Here is a 21,456-nt window from a genome sequence, read left to right as displayed (position 1 = left end):
ATGAGGTTTTCCCAGTAGTCTGTTCATCCGCAGTAATGCTATTTACATTGTCCGGTATGTGCAGCAGAGATTTCCCAGAGATGTTATGTTTTTTGTAAAGCTGCAAAGGGAGTACTCCCTCTTTCATTCCCCGTGCAGGCTTCCGATGAAGATCCACATACGGCCATGTCCGTTTTCAATGTCCTTAACAGATTCCGATTCTGTGGAGAGGGTCTCTCTCTCGCATCACCTCATAATAACCTCTAGCATCGTTAACAGTGAATATACACGGCACTCAAAACTGAAACTTCCTTCTGGATTCAAAAAGGTTTCGAAAATGCAACATCATTGTAAAAAGTTGAAACTGCACGGTTCTTTGTCTGAAAGATTTGTTTAAATTCTCACAATATTGAATTACAGTAAATGTTTTTAATTTTTTTTTGTATCAGAAACTTGTTTGTTGAGAAAGTCAAAGTGTTAAATGCAATGTACAACCTTGTATTTTCAAAATATAGTTTTTTTTTGTGTTTTCTTTTTACATACGGTATTACAGAATGCCGTACACTTCTGCACTGAAAGTGTGTGTCATCCTGATCGTTGTAGAGATAGAATAGAAGGGTGAGGAGCATAGTACAGTGCACAGAGTTGAGTCACGCTAAATTCATAGTACAGTGCACAGAGTTGAGTCACGCCAAATTCACACCAGCAGCAATAGCGATTTTCCTCAAAGCGTATACCTTTGTGTGTACGCCTCCTCAAAGCGTATACCTTTGTGTGTACGCCTCCTCAAAGCGTATACCTTTGTGTGTACGCCTCCTCAAAGCGTATACCTTTGTGTGTACGCCTCCTCAAAGCGTATACCTTTGTGTGTACGCCTCCTCAAAGCGTATACCTTTGTGTGTACGCCTCCTCAAAGCGTATACCTTTGTGTGTACGCCTCCTCAAAGCGTATACCTTTGTGTGTACGCCTCCTCAAAGCGTATACCTTTGTGTGTACGCCTCCTCAAAGCGTATACCTTTGTGTGTACGCCTCCTAAAAGCGTATACCTTTGTGTGTACGCCTCCTAAAAGCGTATACCTTTGTGTGTACGCCTCCTCAAAGCGTATACCTTTGTGTGTACGCCTGATCAATGTCAGACCAGAGTGCACTTCTGGTTGGCTGCTGCAGTGCTGTTTTGTCTTGCCCCACAGCAGCAAACTTGAACTTTTCTCAACTTTACTGCACTGCTTTTCGCTGGCTCTGCCGCAGCAAGGACAGCGGCAGCTGTACTTCACCATAGACAATGTATGGAACCTTGCCGCTTTCAGTACTGCCGATGTGAATTCAGTTCAAGACTTAATTTGTACTTGAATTTGTAAAAATAGCCCACCTACAAGCTCACAATGCATTGCTTGGGATGGGTTGTGAGCTTGTAGATCGGTTGTGAGCTTGTAGATCTGCTGTATGGAGAAGAGAAGAGAAGAGAAGAGAAGAGAAGAGAAGAGAAGAGAGAAGTCCAAGGCAGATGCGTGCTCAGTGTAGACGTTGTACTCCTACTCCATATCTCGGTTCTCTTCTGTCCCGGACTTCAATCTGAAGTACGACAAGAGTGAAAATATCTGAGATTGTCATACTAACATCGGAGCACACATCTTTAGACCACAGTTATACTTCAAGGGGAACATGTGCATTCCTTCGAAGAAGTTTCTAATCAAGAATCACTTTTTGGGTGACAGAATATACAAACTCATAGGCTACTAAATGAGCAAACAAAAGGACAATATCTACCATCGGAAAATCTTTTTCACTCAACACCATATAACAAGAGAACAAAGGGAGGCAGAATTCAAAAGTCATAAGTTATACAAGCTGCTGTAGATGCACGCACTCACGCACGCATGCACGCACGCACGCACGCACGCACGCACGCACGCACGCACGCACGCACGCACGCACGCACGCACGCACGCACGCACGCACATATTCACAAAGTCAACTTACCCGTGATACAGCAAAATCTGCAAAGACAAAAAAAGAGCAGATGTGTTGGTACAGTATAGGCACAAAAATGCAACATCAGGGAAAGTATAGAAATAAATGGAAATGTTCTTGCAAGATGTAACATTATAGGTCATCATCAGTTACCGGTGCATGGGGGAAAAAATACTATATATATATATATATATATATATATATAATGAATTACGCATGATGTGCATGACAGGAGTGTTTTGGAAGCATCAAACGAGTGAAACAGAAACACAAAGTTCTGAGATGTTAGTTCGTATACAGTACAGTAGCTATTTTATTATACAGTATATAGTTCAGACCTTATTTCAGTTACCTCTCTCCATAAGGAGAGGGAAACAACCTTATTTCAGTTACCTCTCTCCATAAGGAGAGGGAAACAACCTTATTTCAGTTACCTCTCTCCATAAGGAGAGGGAAACAACCTTATTTCAGTTACCTCTCTCCATAAGGAGAGGGAAACAACCTTATTAAAGTTACCTCTCTCCATAAGGAGAGGGAAACAACCTTATTTCAGTTACCTCTCTCCATAAGGAGAGGGAAACAACCTTATTTCAGTTACCTCTCTCCATAAGGAGAGGGAAACAACCTTATTTCAGTTACCTCTCTCCATAAGGAGAGGGAAACAACCTTATTTCAGTTACCTCTCTCCATGAGGAGAGGGAAACAACCTTATTTCAGTTACCTCTCTCCATAAGGAGAGGGAAACAACCTTATTTCAGTTACCTCTCTCCATGAGGAGAGGGAAACAACCTTATTTCAGTTACCTCTCTCCATAAGGAGAGGGAAACAACCTTATTTCAGTTACCTCTCTCCATAAGGAGAGGGAAACAACCTTATTTCAGTTACCTCTCTCCATAAGGAGAGGGAAACAACCTTATTTCAGTTACCTCTCTCCATAAGGAGAGGGAAACAACCTTATTTCAGTTACCTCTCTCCATAAGGAGAGGGAAACAACCTTATTTCAGTTCTCTCCATAAGGAGAGGGAAACAACCTTATTTCAGTTACCTCTCTCCATAAGGAGAGGGAAACAACCTTATTTCAGTTACCTCTCTCCATAAGGAGAGGGAAACAACCTTATTTCAGTTACCTCTCTCCATAAGGAGAGGGAAACAACATGCATGAAACTTAAAGATTGTAGCTTTAACTTTGAGTGCATCATTTTTGCACTATCAAAGATACCGGAAGCTATTTTTGTGAGCTCACAGATACCCCCCCCCCCCCCCCCCGCCCCCATATCACTGGAACCTCTCCAGTTACCATGGAAACCATTATGAAGACAGACCGCCGGAGCGCTGACACATCTTATGTCCTTACTATCCGTCCTCCCCCCAAACACACACACGCACGCACGCACGCACTAAAATCGTAGAAGCAGTAGAAGGCTATGGACCAGAGCTAACCGTGACTGATCCTTTAAGGTGTACAGTGGGTATTTGAGGGGTAATAGAGTGGGAACATTGACTCTGCTTATGTAATATGTGTGCGCGCAACTCCACTGTACAGAAGGTTCTTTTGTGTTAAATATCTTTAGCCCTTTGTCTCCCCCCCCCCCCCCCCCCCCTCCGCCCCCATCCCCTCCAAATTCCCTTTCAACCTTCTGTTAACTCTCTCTAGGTCTCATCTCTCTCTGTCTCACTCTTTTCATACGGCTGTGATTTAAGTGTTGTGATGCAACATATTGCAAACTGAACCAGAGTGCTCCTTGACTACACCCCCCCCCCCCCCCCCCACTCCCAGCATAAGCAGTGACATGCTGCTATTTTATTTGAGCATCCTACTGAAGCTTTCCGAACACGTGAAATATAATTCTTAATTCAGAACTAACAAATGAGAGATAGAATTAAGCTAGCAATTAAGGTGTGGTAGTTTCTTCATAGTTGGGTCAATTCCACCATGTTTTTTGGTTGATTTGTCATCTATGAAGGTTAAATAACAAATTGAGCCCCTGTGCTATTCACCTCTAAGCATGCTTAATCAGTGCCAGGGGGTCGACACCAGTTTTGGTCCTGGGTGCCATTTTAGCCCATTTTATAATGGGATAAAAGAAAGAAAATGTAATTATATTGTGCATGTCATCACCTGCACACCAGATTAGAGGAATTTTCAAAAATATGGATTAAAAAAAAAAAGAATATAAAAAAGAATATAAAAAAAAAAAAAAAAAAAAAAAATTGCCCCTGGCAATCAGTGCATAGTTAGATTCAGCTCGTCTTAACGTCTATAGGTTTTAGGGCTCAAGGAATGTGACAGAATCACTGAAATAACAATCAGTTCATTATTTTGCCAAAGCCAAGATTGCATCCGTCATCAACTGCATTAAGAGCTTGTGAAGATATCAGAATAATGCTGCATTCACATTGAATCAGGCAAGCGGTAGACGGCAAACCGGACTTCATTTTAGTGGACGGGAGCAGGACGGTAAACGGAACAGGACGGCCCGGCAGCCAGAACCGGACAGTAACGGCAGACAGACGGCATCAATGTCTAAGAGCGGTAGACGGCAAACGGCACCACCTGCTGGACGGCACGGAACGGTAAAAAAGATTAAATATTTTAACATTGATGCCGTCTGCTGTTCCTGTCGCCGGTTCTGGCTGCCGTGCCGTCCTGTTCCGTTTACCGCCCTGCTCCCGTCTACTAAAAGGACTTCCTGTTTGCCGTCTGCCTGATCCCATGTGAATGCAGCATAAATGTCATACAGAATCTGGTCAGCGTCACGCTGCTCACGCATCGCCGTATCTCACCCTCACCTTTGTTGTCGACCTGCAGGTCATCCATGTAGAAGTCGGTCTGCCGGTTGCCCAGGACGAAGGCCAGGAAGGACAGGATGAGTGCGTCCAGGATGCCCATAATGGCCAGCATGTAGGCCCAACGCACAGAGCAGTCCCCCAGGGAGTACTTCCCCGTACGCTCCCCGCACATGTCCCGGATCACCTCCGCATCCCAGCCGTCCGGGAAGATCATGCACCCCAGCACCAAGCACACCCCTGTGGATGGATGGATGGATGGAGGGGGAAAGTAAGTAACACACTCTTGAAATTGACACTTGTGCTTTGTGGGGTACGATTTAGGGCCTTAAAGATTAAAACAAAAATTAATATCAAACGTTTAATACATTCCAATAATTAGATAGGGGGCGTGGAATTTAAATAAAGTCATAAAGTCACTTCCAGGTAGAGGAATCGGCAATAGGTCAACCACTAGAGGTGACCACTAGAGGTGACCCAGCTGTCACACCACTTTCGGTAAAAAACATCCTCTCAATTCAGGGCTGTCCAGATTATACTTAATTTCCATCCTCAATCTAAAAAAAAGGGTTACTCGACAACTAAACCTGCTGTGACCATCTATAGTCTAATAATAATAAATAATAATAATAATAAAACTTTATTTGTATAGCACCTTTCATGACATGAAATGCAGCTCAAAGTGCTTTACAGAGCAATGGAGAAAAAAAAGAAAAGAAAAGCCAGGCATAAACATTAAAAAAAACAAGAGCAGTAATGCAATACAGTGAGGACATAAATAACAAAAAAATTAAAAGATCAATTAAAAGCAAGAGTGTAGAAGTGAGTCTTGAGCTGCGCTTTAAAAATGTCTACAGAGGCTGCCTGTCGAAGGTACAGTGGGAGTTTGTTCCACACCGTCGGCCCGTAGAAGCAAAACGCTCCTTCCCTGTATTTTTTAGTTGCCATTTTTTTAGGCAAAGCGAGCAGGCCCGCAGTGGAAGACCTTAGGGGGCATATCTGTAATAATGGAGTGCACCATGTATCTGTATTGCCCTATAAAACACTGCTAAACCATGTTGGAGTGAAATTGTGACAGTTGCTTCTGTCATAAAGTTACTTCCAGGTGAAACACACTGTGAAATAGACACAGGATATGAACCTCCGAAGTAGCACATTTGGGCAGAGTTTACGACTGTTTACTCTAGAGATATCTCTGTATATCCAAAATGTGTAGACGTAGACATTACACTTGAAGATTTCAGACTACAGTGTACAGTATGTTACCTGCAGCACCACTGATGGCAGTAGAGCTTAGCTATGTTAATGTATGCATACATTATTCACGCATACGTGAGTCTCGGGGGAGAAACACTACAAACAAAAATGGAAATCCATACTTTGCACCTCTCCATCTAAGCCGGCTCCACCGGGACGCTCATTGTGTAAAGTTATGTATGAATGAAGAGTAGGACCCAGATACAACACAAGTCAAAATATTTATTAACCCATTTTGACCTGAGATCAGATTCTAAAAATGTCTTCTACATCCTGACAGTTTTCTGAAAAAGCTATGTTTCTATGTCAGTCGTTCTTCGATTTTTCAAAAATAGCAGACCTACAAGCTCGTAGCGCGCCACTCGGTGGCGCGCTACGAGCTTGTAGATCTGCTATTTTTCAATAGCTAAAGCATAACATAATGCTAACACCAAAAGGGGTTCCCGCCCAAAATGGGTTTTAAACTAATGTTTCCCCAACCAACTGGACAGGCCAAAACCTAAACAAGAACTATAATACCTTTGACAGAAGAATCAAAGCATACAAAAAAAAATACTGCTTTGTTTGCTAAACCGAAAGAAATATTAGCCAACTAGAAAAAGTGCTCCTCGGAGCCCAATTAAGTCTCCACCAGGCCAGCTGGTCAGCTTATTGTGGTCTCCTGGTGGCACTATAATAGGTCAAAGTGAAAAGGGTGGGATTTATTCCTCAGCCTAGTAGGAAAGTGCATTTCCTTGAAACATTTCAAATTGCTACGCTGCATTCATGATTTGAGGTTTTTTTTGCTCTAAACGGGCCACTCCTGCAAACTTTGGAAGCAGATGTGAAATATGCAGGTCAAAGGTTTTTCCTTGGCCTGTAGGGAGTGTTCATGCAAAGTTTCACGTATGTAGATCGGTGCAGTTATAGGTAAAAAAAAAAAAAATCTGCCTCATATGGTGGCTCTATCACAGGCCGTTCTGGAAAATCTGGGACAGATGAGTTTGTGGTTGGCATCCAGGGAGTGTGTGTGTGCACAGTTTGGCATCGACCGGGCCAACAGTGCCAGCGATTAGCTGTACACACACGGACACACTCTGTATGGAGTGCAAAACATACTCTGCCCCATGCATGTAGATCGGCTATTTTTGGTGTAGGGGGAGGGAGGGGGGGATGGGGGGACGTACTGTCCAAGTACAGAGCCAATTAACTCAGGTCCGTTTAACAAAGTCTAGACTACGGTCAGATATCAGTGATTGCGATGGTGCCATACTTCAGTTCAAACAGTAGTTCTTTCCCAGACCGCAGTTGTAAATAAGAATGTCGTACTGCCTGGTTAAGTAAAGGTTGAATAAAAAAAGAACTAAACTGTAGTCAGCCTGTGATGGTGCCATATACTGACTGACACCATCTGGCACCAGATGTTCTTGAGGGGGTTGCAGGGTGCGTGTCCCTTCCAGCAGGGGGAGTGGGTTTACCCAGGCTAACGTGTCCCTTCCAGCAGGGGGAGTGGGTTTACCCAGGCTAACGTGTCCCTTCCAGCAGGGGGAGTGGGTTTACCCAGGCTAACGTGTCCCTTCCAGCAGGGGGAGTGGGTTTACCCAGGCTAACGTGTCCCTTCCAGCAGGGGGAGTGGGTTTACCCAGGCTAACGTGTCCCTTCCAGCAGGGGGAGTGGGTTTACCCAGGCTAACGTGTCCCTTCCAGCAGGGGGAGTGGGTTTACCCAGGCTAACGTGTCCCTTCCAGCAGGGGGAGTGGGTTTACCCAGGCTAACGTGTCCCTTCCAGCAGGGGGAGTGGGTTTACCCAGGCTAACGTGTCCCTTCCAGCAGGGGGAGTGGGTTTACCCAGGCTAACGTGTCCCTTCCAGCAGGGGGAGTGGGTTTACCCAGGCTAACGTGTCCCTTCCAGCAGGGGGAGTGGGTTTACCCAGGCTAACGTGTCCCTTCCAGCAGGGGGAGTGGGTTTACCCAGGCTAACGTGTCCCTTCCAGCAGGGGGAGTGGGTTTACCCAGGCTAACGTGTCCCTTCCAGCAGGGGGAGTGGGTTTACCCAGGCTAACGTGTCCCTTCCAGCAGGGGGAGTGGGTTTACCCAGGCTAACGTGTCCCTTCCAGCAGGGGGAGTGGGTTTACCCAGGCTAACGTGTCCCTTCCAGCAGGGGGAGTGGGTTTACCCAGGCTAACGTGTCCCTTCCAGCAGGGGGAGTGGGTTTACCCAGGCTAACGTGTCCCTTCCAGCAGGGGGAGTGGGTTTACCCAGGCTAACGTGTCCCTTCCAGCAGGGGGAGTGGGTTTACCCAGGCTAACGTGTCCCTTCCAGCAGGGGGAGTGGGTTTACCCAGGCTAACGTGTCCCTTCCAGCAGGGGGAGTGGGTTTACCCAGGCTAACGTGTCCCCAGCAATATGCGGACCTTCTCTTTCTCTTGAGTCTTTACTGATCCCCAGCAATATAGCATCTACTTTAACCCATACAAAAATAGCAGATCTACAAGCTCATAGGAGCTTGTAGATCTGCTATTTTTGAAAAACGACTGACATAGAAACATAGCTTTTCCAGAAAACTGTCAGGATGTAGAAGACATTTTTAGAATCTGATCTCAGGTCAAAATGGGTTAATAACCCATACCCATAGTACAAGCTCACAATGCTGTGAGCTTGTAGATCGATTATAGAAAATGTGTTGTTAAAAAAAACGTAACAACACAAATCTGGTATGGGGGTCCCTCCCTGGCACAAAATGTTTTCAGATGGGGTTCCGTGGTGCTGTATACATATTACTGTGGAGGTCCTTGAGTCTGAGAACCACTGGTTTCAACTGTAGTCAGTGTGTGACGGTGCCATGCTGGCTGCTTGCAGTCAGTGTGCCTGAGGGGACTACAGTGTGACATCACTGTGGCTCCTCACTGGAGACGAGGCATGTCTTAATGTCCACAGGCATAAGACATGAACGCCCCATAAAACATTCAGACGTTAAGCTGAGTCACGGATACTATAGACAGGGTTTCTGCACAACTAGCACTCTACACCATATCGGATACTATAGACAGGGTTTCTGCACAACTAGCACTCTACACCATATCGGATACTATAGACAGGGTTTCTGCACAGCTAGCACTCTACACCATATCGGATACTATAGACAGGGTTTCTGCACAACTAGCACTCTACACCATATCGGATACTATAGACAGGGTTTCTGCACAACTAGCACTCTACACCATATCGGATACTATAGACAGGGTTTCTGCACAACTAGCACTCTACACCATATCGGATACTATAGGCAGGGTTTCTGCACAACTAGCACTCTACACCATAGCGGATACTATAGACAGGGTTTCTGCACAACTAGCACTCTACACCATATCGTCGATTCGTCGATGTCCGGTGGAAAGCTCATATGTCCAAAGCTGTGACTTTTCAGGAAATGGAAAGAAGAACCATTATATGTTCCTATGGATCCAATGTCGTTTTTGTTTAGTCACAAGCTCTTGTTCAGTATTTATAAAACCCACAGACAGACTTATAACCACTTCCACTTTCTTCCTGCATGCGAGCGAGCGAGCATGAAAAGGTGTAGTGAGAGATTCAATGGCATCTATTTATACTTTCTGAATTTGAATGAGACAAGGTGAAAAAGACTATTTAAAAAAAGACCTGTCAGACAGTGAGAAGTACAAAGTGAGAGGAGGACATTGTTGAAATGTGAAAGGTTTCCAAACGTTAGTTACTGCGAGAGTGACGTCTGTAGCCAAGACCGACTCGGGACTCCTGGATCTCTGCGCCCTCCACACTTTCAGGTTCTTCAGCTCTAGTCTACAGTGTTGTTAGTTAAGCCCAATGTTATTCATGGTTAAATTACCACCCAAGGTTTCCACCATAAAATTACCACCAAAGGTGATGTTTCAAGCATTCCTCTCATGTCTGAAGATAGGCTTATGCTCCAAGAGTCACCTTTGGTGTTAAGTTAACACATATACTAACTAGAGTATGATCCATTGCTGAATCCATGTTACATCCTGTGTAGTGGTCTATAGTGTCTTATAAGAATCTTATATCTTATCTTATAAGATCTTATAAGAAGATCCTTGTCTGACCGAAACACTGAAGCAGAGAAGAGTGTGCACGGGAGTATGCAGATATTTTTAAACCGTTCTTACCCGAGGAGGGGAATTACTCCCAGCACCACAGACATTTCTGTGAGGGTGAATATCGATCTTCTCCTTTCCCAAAGCATACCATTGAATTCAGTTCATTTCAGAACGGTATGGCAATCATAGCAGAGTCTAGGAAACAAACGGACCCATGGCGTTCCATTTGGTTACACAGAGTTCAATCTGGGTACCCATTGGCAAAACAAAGGAAAATTAGTGCCCTCTTTTCCTGTCACTCTATGTAGTCTCGAGAGACTACATAGTGTTAAATTAAAACTGAGGTCCCACGGACCTAATGCAAATCAATCCTTCAAGTCAGTCCTTAACACATTTTGGGCGTTAACCCCGTTTGGTTTTAGCATTATGTTATGCTTTAGCTATTGAAAAATAGCAGACCTACAAGCTCATAGCGCGCCACCGAGTGGCGCACTACGAGCTTGTAGGTCTGCTATTTTTTTTAAATCGAAGACGACTGACATAGAAACATAGCTTTTTCAGAAAACTGTCAGGATGTAGAAGACATTTTTAGAATCTGATCTCAGGTCAAAATGGGTTAAAATGTAAAAGGTTGAGAATCACTGCCCCTATAATCGACCCTTCAATAATGGAAGTTGAACCCAAATGAAGCGATCACACTGAGATGCATTGTTAGAAACAGTTCCTGTGGTACGGCGCGCCTGCTGTTTTCTCCTTTCTGGATGAATGGACAAACAGCTGCTAATGTTAGTGACCCCATAGCCTTTCATCTGGCACCACGTACCCTTAGGCCAAACGTTCCATTTGCAAGTTATCCCAGCATCAATTGGCTGGATTATTGCCATGAAACCTGCAGAGCGTATGTTATGCATGCCTCTGGGATGAACTTTCCATATTTGACCCTTCCAGTAGTGCCTTCTTCTTCATGGCAAAATGTCATACAAACCAAACCAAAAACTTTGCGACCTAAGATCAGATTCTGAGATGAACCTTACTGATTTTGTTCAATCAATGGCCTTTCCTCGGCGTGTACGAGAATGCGGTTACACCTTACAGTCAGTGGTGCCGGCCTTTCCTCTAGCGCCACCATTAGACCAACATCAGGATGTACTGTAAGGCAGTGGTTCCCAAACTTTTTCGTGTCAAGGACCCCAAATCAACATTTATTAGGCCACGGACCCCCAATTTGAAAACATCTGCCAGTGACCCCCGATAAGGGAGGATTTTTACGGCTCTAGCAGTGATTACGAAACATATTCATTTCATGGACCCCCAAATTCACACACACATTATGCTACGGACCCCCGATTTAATGGCATTTCTATCTCTGGTACCCCAATTTATATTGTAAAACCACTGTTAATTTAACTCAGTGTGTACAAATGGAACAATTTACTCTCTGAGTTACAGACCCATAAGGGTCCATTTGGTTCCTACTTCCTTATATCTCTAATTGAGCTAGGTACCCCCTGGAACACCCTGTGGGGCGGGGGGGGGCTTCCAAACTCATTGTCTTAAAAAAAGAGAAAGAGAAAATACAACACAACACGGGAGATTCATTTCAAACTATAGCGTGACACACCGCTCCTGATGAAGGGACCACCAGACACACCACTCCTGATGAAGGGACCACCAGACACCACTCCTGATGAAGGGACCACCAGACACACCACTCCTGATGAAGGGACCACCAGACACACCACTCCTGATGAAGGGACCACCAGACACACCACTCCTGATGAAGGGACCACCAGACACCACTCCTGATGAAGGGACCACCAGACACACCACTCCTGATGAAGGGACCACCAGACACACCACTCCTGATGAAGGGACCACCAGACACACCACTCCTGATGAAGGGACCACCAGACACACCACTCCTGATGAAGGGACCACCACTCCTGACGAAGGGACCACCACGACGAATGTAATGAAAGAATGCAAGAGCGCAATCAAAGCAATGATTGCTACCATGGGAAATCATCTCCTTATTAGCTTTGCTGCGATGATTTAGATTTTATACACAAATGTAAAATGAAGCAATGTGAAACTTTACGGTGCAATACTAATGTCACTCTGACTGTGAATCTGAAAACAACAAAACAAACAAACTAGGGCTGTAACACGTACTGTACTGCCAGACATCAAATGAAAGGCATTGACAGTACGGTGTATCCACTAACAATTTATACAGGCTTCCACAAACAGAGTTTGGTGACACTTAATAGGCAGTGTAGTATGACGACACCTCACTGAATGAAGGGTTTCACGTTTCTCAAAGCCCTGCTGTGGTGATATTTCATCTTGTAGCGTGGAATAAGGGAGGGTTGCACTGGGTTCAAATAAGTGAGCTAAAAATAACTCACACATCCTCCCACAACCTGAGAAAAACACTTTCAAGTTACTAGCCACAGCCCACCATGCATGCGCACGCACACATGCGCACACACACGCACAGACACACACACGCGCAGTCGCGCACCCTTTCTTCGACACAAACACTCTCCATCCTTAAGCTTAATTTATCTCTGTCATACAACAAAGTATAAATCAGACTTTACATGACATTCTGGAGTCATAGAAGAAAAACTTCAAAGACAGCAGGTGGAGAGAACAGAGAGAGAGAGGAGAGAGAGAGAGAGAGAGAACAGAGAGAGAGAGAGGAGAGAGAGAGAGAGGGAGAGAGATGTAACAGTATGATTGGACAAGGTGCACTCATTTTCACCGATGGAGGCGCAACGTCTGAACGTGACTTGAGCCATGAGAGTCGCCGTGCCGGTCGTTGCGAAGTCAACATGCATGCCCCACCCAGATATTATGCCTGTGTCCCTTTTATGCCCATATATGGAGTTCTTTGTCAGGCGTGCCCAACTATGGAGTCTATGCAGACGTCAGAATGATGTCAGAACAGGCCAGCTCAATATATGAACACTGGGCAGGGCCCCTGTCCAGATCCCGGGCAGGGGCCCTGTCCAGATCCCGGGCAGTGGCCCTGTCCAGATCCTGGGCCGGGGCCCTGTCCAGATCCCGGGCAGTGGCCCTGTCCAGATCCTGGGCCGGGGCCCTGTCCAGATCCCGGGCAGTGGCCCTGTCCAGATCCTGGGCCGGGGCCCTGTCCAGATCCCGGGCAGTGGCCCTGTCCAGATCCTGGGCCGGGGCCCTGTCCAGATCCCGGGCAGTGGCCCTGTCCAGATCCTGGGCCGGGGCCCTGTCCAGATCCCGGGCAGTGGCCCTGTCCAGATCCTGGGCCGGGGCCCTGTCCAGATTCCGGGCAGTGGCCCTGTCCAGATCCTGGGCCGGGGCCCTGTCCAGATCCTGGGCCGGGGCCCTGTCCAGATCCTGGGCCGGGGCCCTGTCCAGATCCTGGGCCGGGGCCCTGTCCAGATCCCGGGCAGTGGCCCTGTCCAGATTCCGGGCAGTGGCCCTGTCCAGATTCCGGGCAGTGGCCCTGTCCAGATCCTGGGCCGGGGCCCTGTCCAGATCCTGGGCCGGGGCCCTGTCCAGATCCTGGGCCGGGGCCCTGTCCAGATCCCGGGCAGTGGCCCTGTCCAGATCCTGGGCCGGGGCCCTGTCCAGATTCCGGGCAGTGGCCCTGTCCAGATCCTGGGCCGGGGCCCTGTCCAGATCCTGGGCCGGGGCCCTGTCCAGATCCTGGGCCGGGGCCCTGTCCAGATCCCGGGCCGGGGCCCTGTCCAGATCCCGGGCAGTGGCCCTGTCCAGATTCCGGGCAGTGGCCCTGTCCAGATTCCGGGCAGTGGCCCTGTCCAGATCCTGGGCCGGGGCCCTGTCCAGATCCTGGGCCGGGGCCCTGTCCAGATCCTGGGCCGGGGCCCTGTCCAGATCCCGGGCAGTGGCCCTGTCCAGATCCCGGGCAGAGGCTTTTTGGGGCGGTGCTGCTGGATAACTAACCGTGGGTCCGACCGACTCGACACCGGGCACTGCACGGTGTGGAACACGTGTGTTGAGGTTGAAGTCGGTGGGGCGAACAGTTCTCGAGTTACGTGGATTACAACAGTACACACACACACACAGACACACAGACAGACAGAGACTTGGTGCATTTATACAGTATACCGTATATATATCGATTTCAAAATTCCTCCCACCCACCTATTTATAGCACAGCGTGGCTATTTTACATCCCCCCCCCCCCCCCCCCCATTCTAGACAGTCATACTGGGAGATATGATTATGTAAGAGGCCTATAAATATCAACAGTGTGCTATATTATGCATACATTGAAGGTGGTTGCACGCTGGTTTTTTCGGAAAAACCGACGGAGTTTCTCCATCGGTTTTCTGAAAAACGCGTCCGGTGTGCAGGGACCTTTAGGCTGTGTGAAGTATGCTTTGAAGGGAGTCCATCTGTGTTTGCGGTCAGTCGTGGACAGTAACTATTGTACATTTAATTGACTACTGTACTTAAGTAAGTATCTGTACCAATATTATACTTTTGACTCCACTAGTTAAAAAGCCCTATAAACATGCGATGGGAGTGGGAAAATATGCTGGCTTTATGCAAAAGTATGTTAATTTTTTATTGGTAATCAATTAAAAACGCAAAAGAAACCATAATGGTACTGTATTAAACAGCCTGCAGAAGATGGGTATAATTGTTACTGTGCACTTAGTGCACTTACTGTGCAGATAGCCTATACACTAATACTGTATGTTTGTTTGTTTACTGTTGAGTGAGAAAACAAACAACAATGTTGCACATTAAAATAATGATCTGGGGACCTCCCAAAATAATTTGGGGACCCACATTGCGAACCACTGTCCAAATCGCTAAAATAAATAAATATGGCGATTAAAATAATGAATCGCGATTAACATAACGGTGAGTTAATTGCAATTAAATGTAGTTAACCCAGACACCCCGAAAATATATATTTTTTTACGAATCTTTTTAAAATGTTAATTGATTATGCATTTATATTAACACGGAGTCTGCCAGAAACGAGGAACACGAAGGTTTAAATCAGTACCCTAGCCCGCCAAACCTGAGATTCTCGGGTTTGAGGGCTTGTATTCTTTAATCCATTTTTTGATACGATCGTATCGCTAGCTGATGTTGCTAACCGCATCAACACAGAGTGGGACACTGGCTGCTAAGCGCATCAACACAGAGTGTGACACTGGCATTTTGATCATGCACGCGCATCCACTTCCAGTCTAAGCCCACCATTCACAGCTCTGTGTCTCAGAAAGGACATTGAGGGGGCCGTTTCTGGGGTTTCAGGGTTTTCAACGGGCTGTAGCAGGCGGGCTGACACTCGCGGCTTTTTCGACCACCGACCGACACAACAACATCCGGGCAACATCCACACACAGCAGTTTGTCATTGTAACATTCGGTTACGGATATTTGGCTCTTCAAAGTAAGTGTTACGCGTGATAAAACCTTGGCATTACGCTATCGAGGGATTAATTAATGCTGGCGCGAATTGAGTTAAAACTAGAAAAAGTGCCCTTCTGGGCACAGGTCTCCACCAGGAGGATAGGAGTACTGTGTGTGATGTTTGGCAAAATGTTTAGGAGTAATATAATAATTTTGTGTGTGTGTGTGTGTGTGTGTGTGTGTGTGTGTGTGTGTGTGTGTGTGTGTGTGTGTGTGTGTGTGTGTGTGTGTGTGTGTGTGTGTGTGTTGAGTAGTTGTGGCAATTTGTCCAAAACGGGTACAAAGCGGGCTACTCCTGAAAGGTTTAGAAGCCAATCGTAGGCAATGAAGGTGGATTATGAGAAATCAAACAAACGCGTCTTGATCACATGACTATGGAGAGCATGTGTACCGATTTGCGTGAAATTTGGATAAAATCTGAAGTAATATTAGAAAATGTGTTTTACATATGTCAGCCTCCTGGTGGCGCTATAAAGAGCAGATGTGAAAAATTCCAGGCAAAGGTTTTTCCTTGGCCTCTAGGGAGTTGGCATACAAAGTTATCCACAGATCCCTGCAGTTAGAGGTAAAAACACTTTTCGGCCAATTATAGCGCCACCATGAGGCTGAGTTGAAAATGTTCATGTGGCATTTCTTCCTCGGCCTAGTGGGAATGTGCGTGCACAATTTCACGGAAATCACACGATGTGTTCATGATTTGCAGCATTTTGTTTGAAACTGAGCACTCCTGCGAACTTTGGAAGCCAATCTTAGCCAATCAGGATGGAGTCTGAGAAATCTGAAAGACCCGTTTCGTTGAATGGCTCTAGAGAGACTGTGTACCAATTTGCGTGATGTTTGGACAAAATCTGTAGGTGTACTGTCCAAAAACTTGTTTTGCACAAAGCGGCCTCCTGGTGGCGCTATAACAGGCCGTTCTGGAAATTCTGGGGCAGAGGTTCATCGTTGGCATCCAGGGAGCAAAATTTGACATTGACCGGGTTAACGGTGCCGGAGATTAGCTGTTCACAGACGGACGGACGGACGGACGGACACACACACACACACGGACACACGGACGGACGGACAGAGTGCAAAACATACTCTCTCCCCATGCCTTCGGCCTGGTGGAGACAAATATCACTAATAGTTTGGAATTTGTAGGCTACTTTTGAATTCTAATTTATTTTTTTAAAGCAAATAGGCCTACTCCAGGGCTTTAACTCGAAAGTTTGACAGAGCAACTTTGACGTAACATTTGACTTGACAAGTAGGCTTACTGGGGTTGAGTACTGGTGGTCACACTTAGAGTATGTATGCCTGTCTGTTTTGTGTGCCCAAAATAGCAGATCTACAAGCCCATCACATTTTTCGGCAAGCGACACGGTGTGCAACCAATTAACATCACACGGTGTGCCAGGCTCCACCGCACTCGTTTTACACCCACGATGACATTAATTATGTGCGCATGAGGATCTTCAGAGCACGCACGCACGCACGCACGCACGCACGCACGCACGCATGCACACGCACACGCACACGCACACGCACACGCACACGCACACGCACACACACACACAGTAGATTCACACATTGGCTGTACAAACAGCATTCATTATAGCTCCTTTGTACAAACTACAGCGCAGTGTTTTCTGTGTCATTATCTGATACCTTTCAGTGGCTCTGCTAAATCTTCCACTTCTATTATCCAAGTACTCTTACCATAGCAAACGACACTGCAAAAAGGTATTGTTAGCGTTGAAAGGGAATTAATTCAACATGCAGTATACTGTAGCTTCTGTTTCCTACAGTACAAAATGATAGAGAAACATAGCCTAAGAGGGAATCCCTCTGTTTTTAAGCGTAAATTGACAACATTTATTTAGTGTAAATATTGAATGAAAATAAATGAAAACCCTTCAGTTTTTGTTTGCTTGAGGCCTCTCGTACGTAGCTATAAGCACATGCCCTGCCTGCTGAGGTGCAGTGTGGAGCAGCGCAGTGGGGAAGGTGTGAACGGCCTGCTGAGGTGCAGTGTGGAGCAGCGCAGTGGGGAAGGTGTGAACGTTATTGAGGTGCAGTGTGGAGCAGCGCAGTGGGGAAGGTGTGAACGTTATTGAGGTGCAGTGTGGAGCAGCGCAGTGGGGAAGGTGTGAACGTTATTGAGGTGCAGTGTGGAGCAGCGCAGTGGGGAAGGTGTGAACGTTATTGAGGTGCAGTGTGGAGCAGCGCAGTGGGGAAGGTGTGAACGTTATTGAGGTGCAGTGTGGAGCAGCGCAGTGGGGAAGGTGTGCACGGCCTGCTGAGGTGCAGTGTGGAGCAGCGCAGTGGGGAAGGTGTGCACGGCCTGCTGAGGTGCAGTGTGGAGCAGCGCAGTGGGGAAGGTGTGAACGGCCTGCTGAGGTGCAGTGTGGAGCAGCGCAGTGGGGAAGGTGTGAACGGCCTGCTGAGGTGCAGTGTGGAGCAGCGCAGTGGGGAAGGTGTGAACGTTATTGCATTAAGAAATCACCACGTCGGCCATGCAGTCTATAACGCAATAAACTGTGTGAGGTCTGCCCCAAAGTGCCCATCATGTCCCTGCCACACTGTCCAGACCTTGGACACATGTCCTCCATCTATCTAATGGACGCTCGCCTGGCTGACAGACACCCCTTGTATTGGTGTGTGTGTGTGTGTGTGTGTGTGTGTGTGTGTGTGTGTGTGTGTGTGTGTGCGTGCGCGTGTGCGTGCGTGTGCGTGCGTGCGTGCGTGCGGCTGCACGCGCACGTGGGTGTTTGCTGACAGTGCGCTTCGCAGAATGTTGCTGCCACCAAGGTCCACTGATTCACTTTCTCTCTCTCTTTATCTCTCCTCCTCATTCTATTCTTCTCTCATCAGCTTTCTGTCTCTCTTTTCAACGTATTGTTTCCCCTCCTCTGTAAATGCTTCACCATCTCTCATAGTATCCTTTGTCTGCATAGCGTGCACTACTGTCGTTTTTTTAGATCGGCCTCAGGCCTAAATGGGTTTTTTTTGTGGGGTCCCAGGACCCCACTTTGAGAACCAATGCTGTCTGTACTGTACTGTACTGTACTGTACTGTACTGTACTGTACTGTACTGTACTGTACATCATGGTTCTCAAAGTTTTCATCATCTTCATCATTTCAAGGATGCCCAGTTTGCTATGCATTTGGCCATGAACTCACATACTGTAACTCTGAAATTGTTTATAGGATCAATACAAGTAAACTAATATATGATAACCCTTCCACAGTAGTAGCTTTTTCATATTTTTGATTATTTTGCATATTTTCCTACATAATGCCTCATTTGCATATTTAAAAATGTAAAATTTGTAATACAATAAATCATTGTCGGAAGTTTAATGGTGATAACAATCTAATATAGGTATGGTTTTGCCCACTCAATTCATAATTAACGTTTCAATTATGGAGCTCTGGCTCATGGACTAAAAACCAAAAAGAACTGAACCGGTTCCCATTGGGAACCAACCGGTGGAAAAGGGGTCTCAGAGTCAGCGTTACAAACCTGAAAGGGTCCATTTGGTTCCCATCAATAATGTAGCTGAGGACACCCTGAAACCCTTCGACTTTGAGAACTACAGCTGTCCATGAGTCATGACCATGTAACTACACATGTCATGACCATGTAACTGCACATGTCATGACCATGTAACTGCACATGTCATGACCATGTAACTGCACATGTCAGAGCATCACTTTAAGCACAACAGTTACTCATCTATATATGTCTGGTCATATCTCTTCATTAGTCAAGAACTACTGTATTCTTGGGCGGTGGTGGCTCAGGGGTAGAGTGGCTGGATGGTAACCGTGAGGTTGCCAGTTCGAACCTGGGCTCCCCCAGAGATACTGTCGAAGTGTCCTTGAGCAAGACACTGAACCCCAAATTGCTCCCGATGTGCTAGTTTGTGCCTTGCATGGTTTCCGCTGCCATCGGTGTATGAATGTGTGTGTGAATGGGTGAATGTAATGCACAATCTCTGTAAAGCGCCTTGGATAAAGGGCAAGGCGCTATATAAATGCACCATTTACCATTCACTGCATGTCCACGAGGTCTGCTACTTCAGAAAGAAATCCACATGCAGAGGAGTCATTTTGTGCAGCCAATAATTATCCTAGACAGATTTGATATAATTATTTTGGTAATCTTTTGTCCTTTGATATTTCTGTCTAAGGGAAACACAATGTTGATATGTATTTCAGTTCATTATTCATTCGTTATCATAATTTACAGTAACCAAATCTTTTTGTTTTGGTGTTCCTAAATCGCATGATGCCTTTCTGTGGGCGAGCACAGGCTTGGCATCAGGGACACATTAGCCATTGGGCCAGTGGGGCCATGGCCCAGGGGCCCTTGGCTCTCAGGGGCCCTTCGGGGAAATTGAACCGTGCGGTACTTGGTTTGACGCCCTGAAAAGGGCTCCTGGAGCCCTTCATTGGCCATTGATTTTGTTAAATTTAAGGGGACCTTTCCAAACGTACCGGCCCAGGGGCCCTGGTGGTGGTTAATCCGCCCCTGCTTGGCATGTCCATACAGTCTTCTGTGTTTTATGCTGCTAATGGTACACAGGCTTGGCATGTCCATACAGTCTTCTGTGTTGTATGCTGCTAATGGTACACAGGCTTGGCATGCCCGTACAGTCTTCTGTGTTTTATGCTGCTAATGGTACACAGGCTTGGCATGTCCATACAGTCTTCTGTGTTGTATGCTGCTAATGGTACACAGGCTTGGCATGCCCGTACAGTCTTCTGTGTTTTATGCTGCTAATGGTACACAGGCTTGGCATGCCCGTACAGTCTTCTGTGTTGTATGCTGCTAATGGTACACAGGCTTGGCATGCCCGTACAGTCTTCTGTGTTGTATGCTGCTAATGGTACACAGGCTTGGCATGCCCGTACAGTCTTCTGTGTTGTATGCTGCTAATGGTACACAGGCTTGGCATGCCCGTACAGTCTTCTGTGTTGTATGCTGCTAATGGTACACAGGCTTGGCATGCCCGTACAGTCTTCTGTGTTTTATGCTGCTAATGGGGTATTTGCTGGGATTCATGACTCTGTCCCATAATAACTCGCCGTTGAGTCGACTGAAGGTGACTTGTCAACGTTCTGCATGGCAACTCGCTTCAGGCGGGGCGCCTCCGATGGGGAATCCGAGTGCACCTTTTTCAATCTGGCTGGTTTTCCAATCATACTGTGACATATAGAGGGTATGCGCATGCTTAAAGTGAATGGCACATCGAGTGGCAAATCGAGTGGCAAAGCAACATGCAAAGTGAGTTTAACATTGTTTAACGTTGTTTAATGCAATCAGATAGGACTTTTCTGTGTGGATGTATGGGCTGTCTACTGTCGTGGCCAGGAAAGTCGTTTTTTGCCACTCAGTAGGCGTTCCTGCATAACTTCCTGATTGATGATGATGTCACGCGCATACCCTCTATACACAGACGGTTATGTAATGTATGCAGACTCAGAGTGTACAAATGTAAAGCATTAAAGCATTTTTGGCGGGGAACCCCTTTTGGTGTTAGCATTATGTTATGCTTTAGCTATTGAAAAATAGCAGATCTACAAGCTCATAGAGCACCACCGAGTGGCGCGCTACGAGCTTGTAGGTCTGCTATTTTTGAAAAATCAAAGAACGACTGACATAGAAACATAGCTTTTTCAGAAAACTGTCAGGATGTAGAAGACATTTTTAGAATCTGATCTCAGGTCAAAATGGGTTAAAGCATTTGTACACTCTCTTGTGTTTATCCTTGTCTTTGAGTGCCATGGTAGAGAAAATCATTTAATTCTGTCAACCACTACATATGTGGCTTCTTTACAAGAGTAAGTACAAAACATTCTCAACCCCCTATAGCCTCTAAAACAATATGAAGATTACTTCAATACTTCATGATCATGTGCACATTCTGCACAATCCAGGAAGCCAAAAAAATTGTCTTT

The 21,456-nt window shown here is 46.2% G+C and overlaps 1 protein-coding gene across 1 annotated transcript in view; it reads right to left on the bottom strand.

Annotated features, from left to right (window-relative positions):
* Positions 1–1,420: 1,420 nt before the first annotated feature.
* The window catches only part of LOC306937880 (LHFPL tetraspan subfamily member 4 protein-like), a gene marked incomplete at its 5' end in the record, with an annotated part of 59,994 nt that continues 39,958 nt past the window's right edge, over positions 1,421–21,456 (bottom strand). The window contains 3 exons of the mRNA XM_079521894.1: positions 1,421–1,552; positions 1,961–1,977; positions 4,742–4,978. Of these exons, the coding sequence (XP_079378020.1) occupies positions 1,493–1,552; positions 1,961–1,977; positions 4,742–4,978 (314 nt within the window). The 3' untranslated portion in view covers positions 1,421–1,492. The remainder of the gene's footprint in view (positions 1,553–1,960; positions 1,978–4,741; positions 4,979–21,456) is intronic.

This window comes from Electrona antarctica (genome assembly GCF_951216825.1).
Source record: "Electrona antarctica genome assembly, chromosome: 2".
NCBI lineage: Eukaryota > Metazoa > Chordata > Actinopteri > Myctophiformes > Myctophidae > Electrona > Electrona antarctica.
This window is presented reverse-complemented; position numbering and strand designations above follow the sequence as displayed.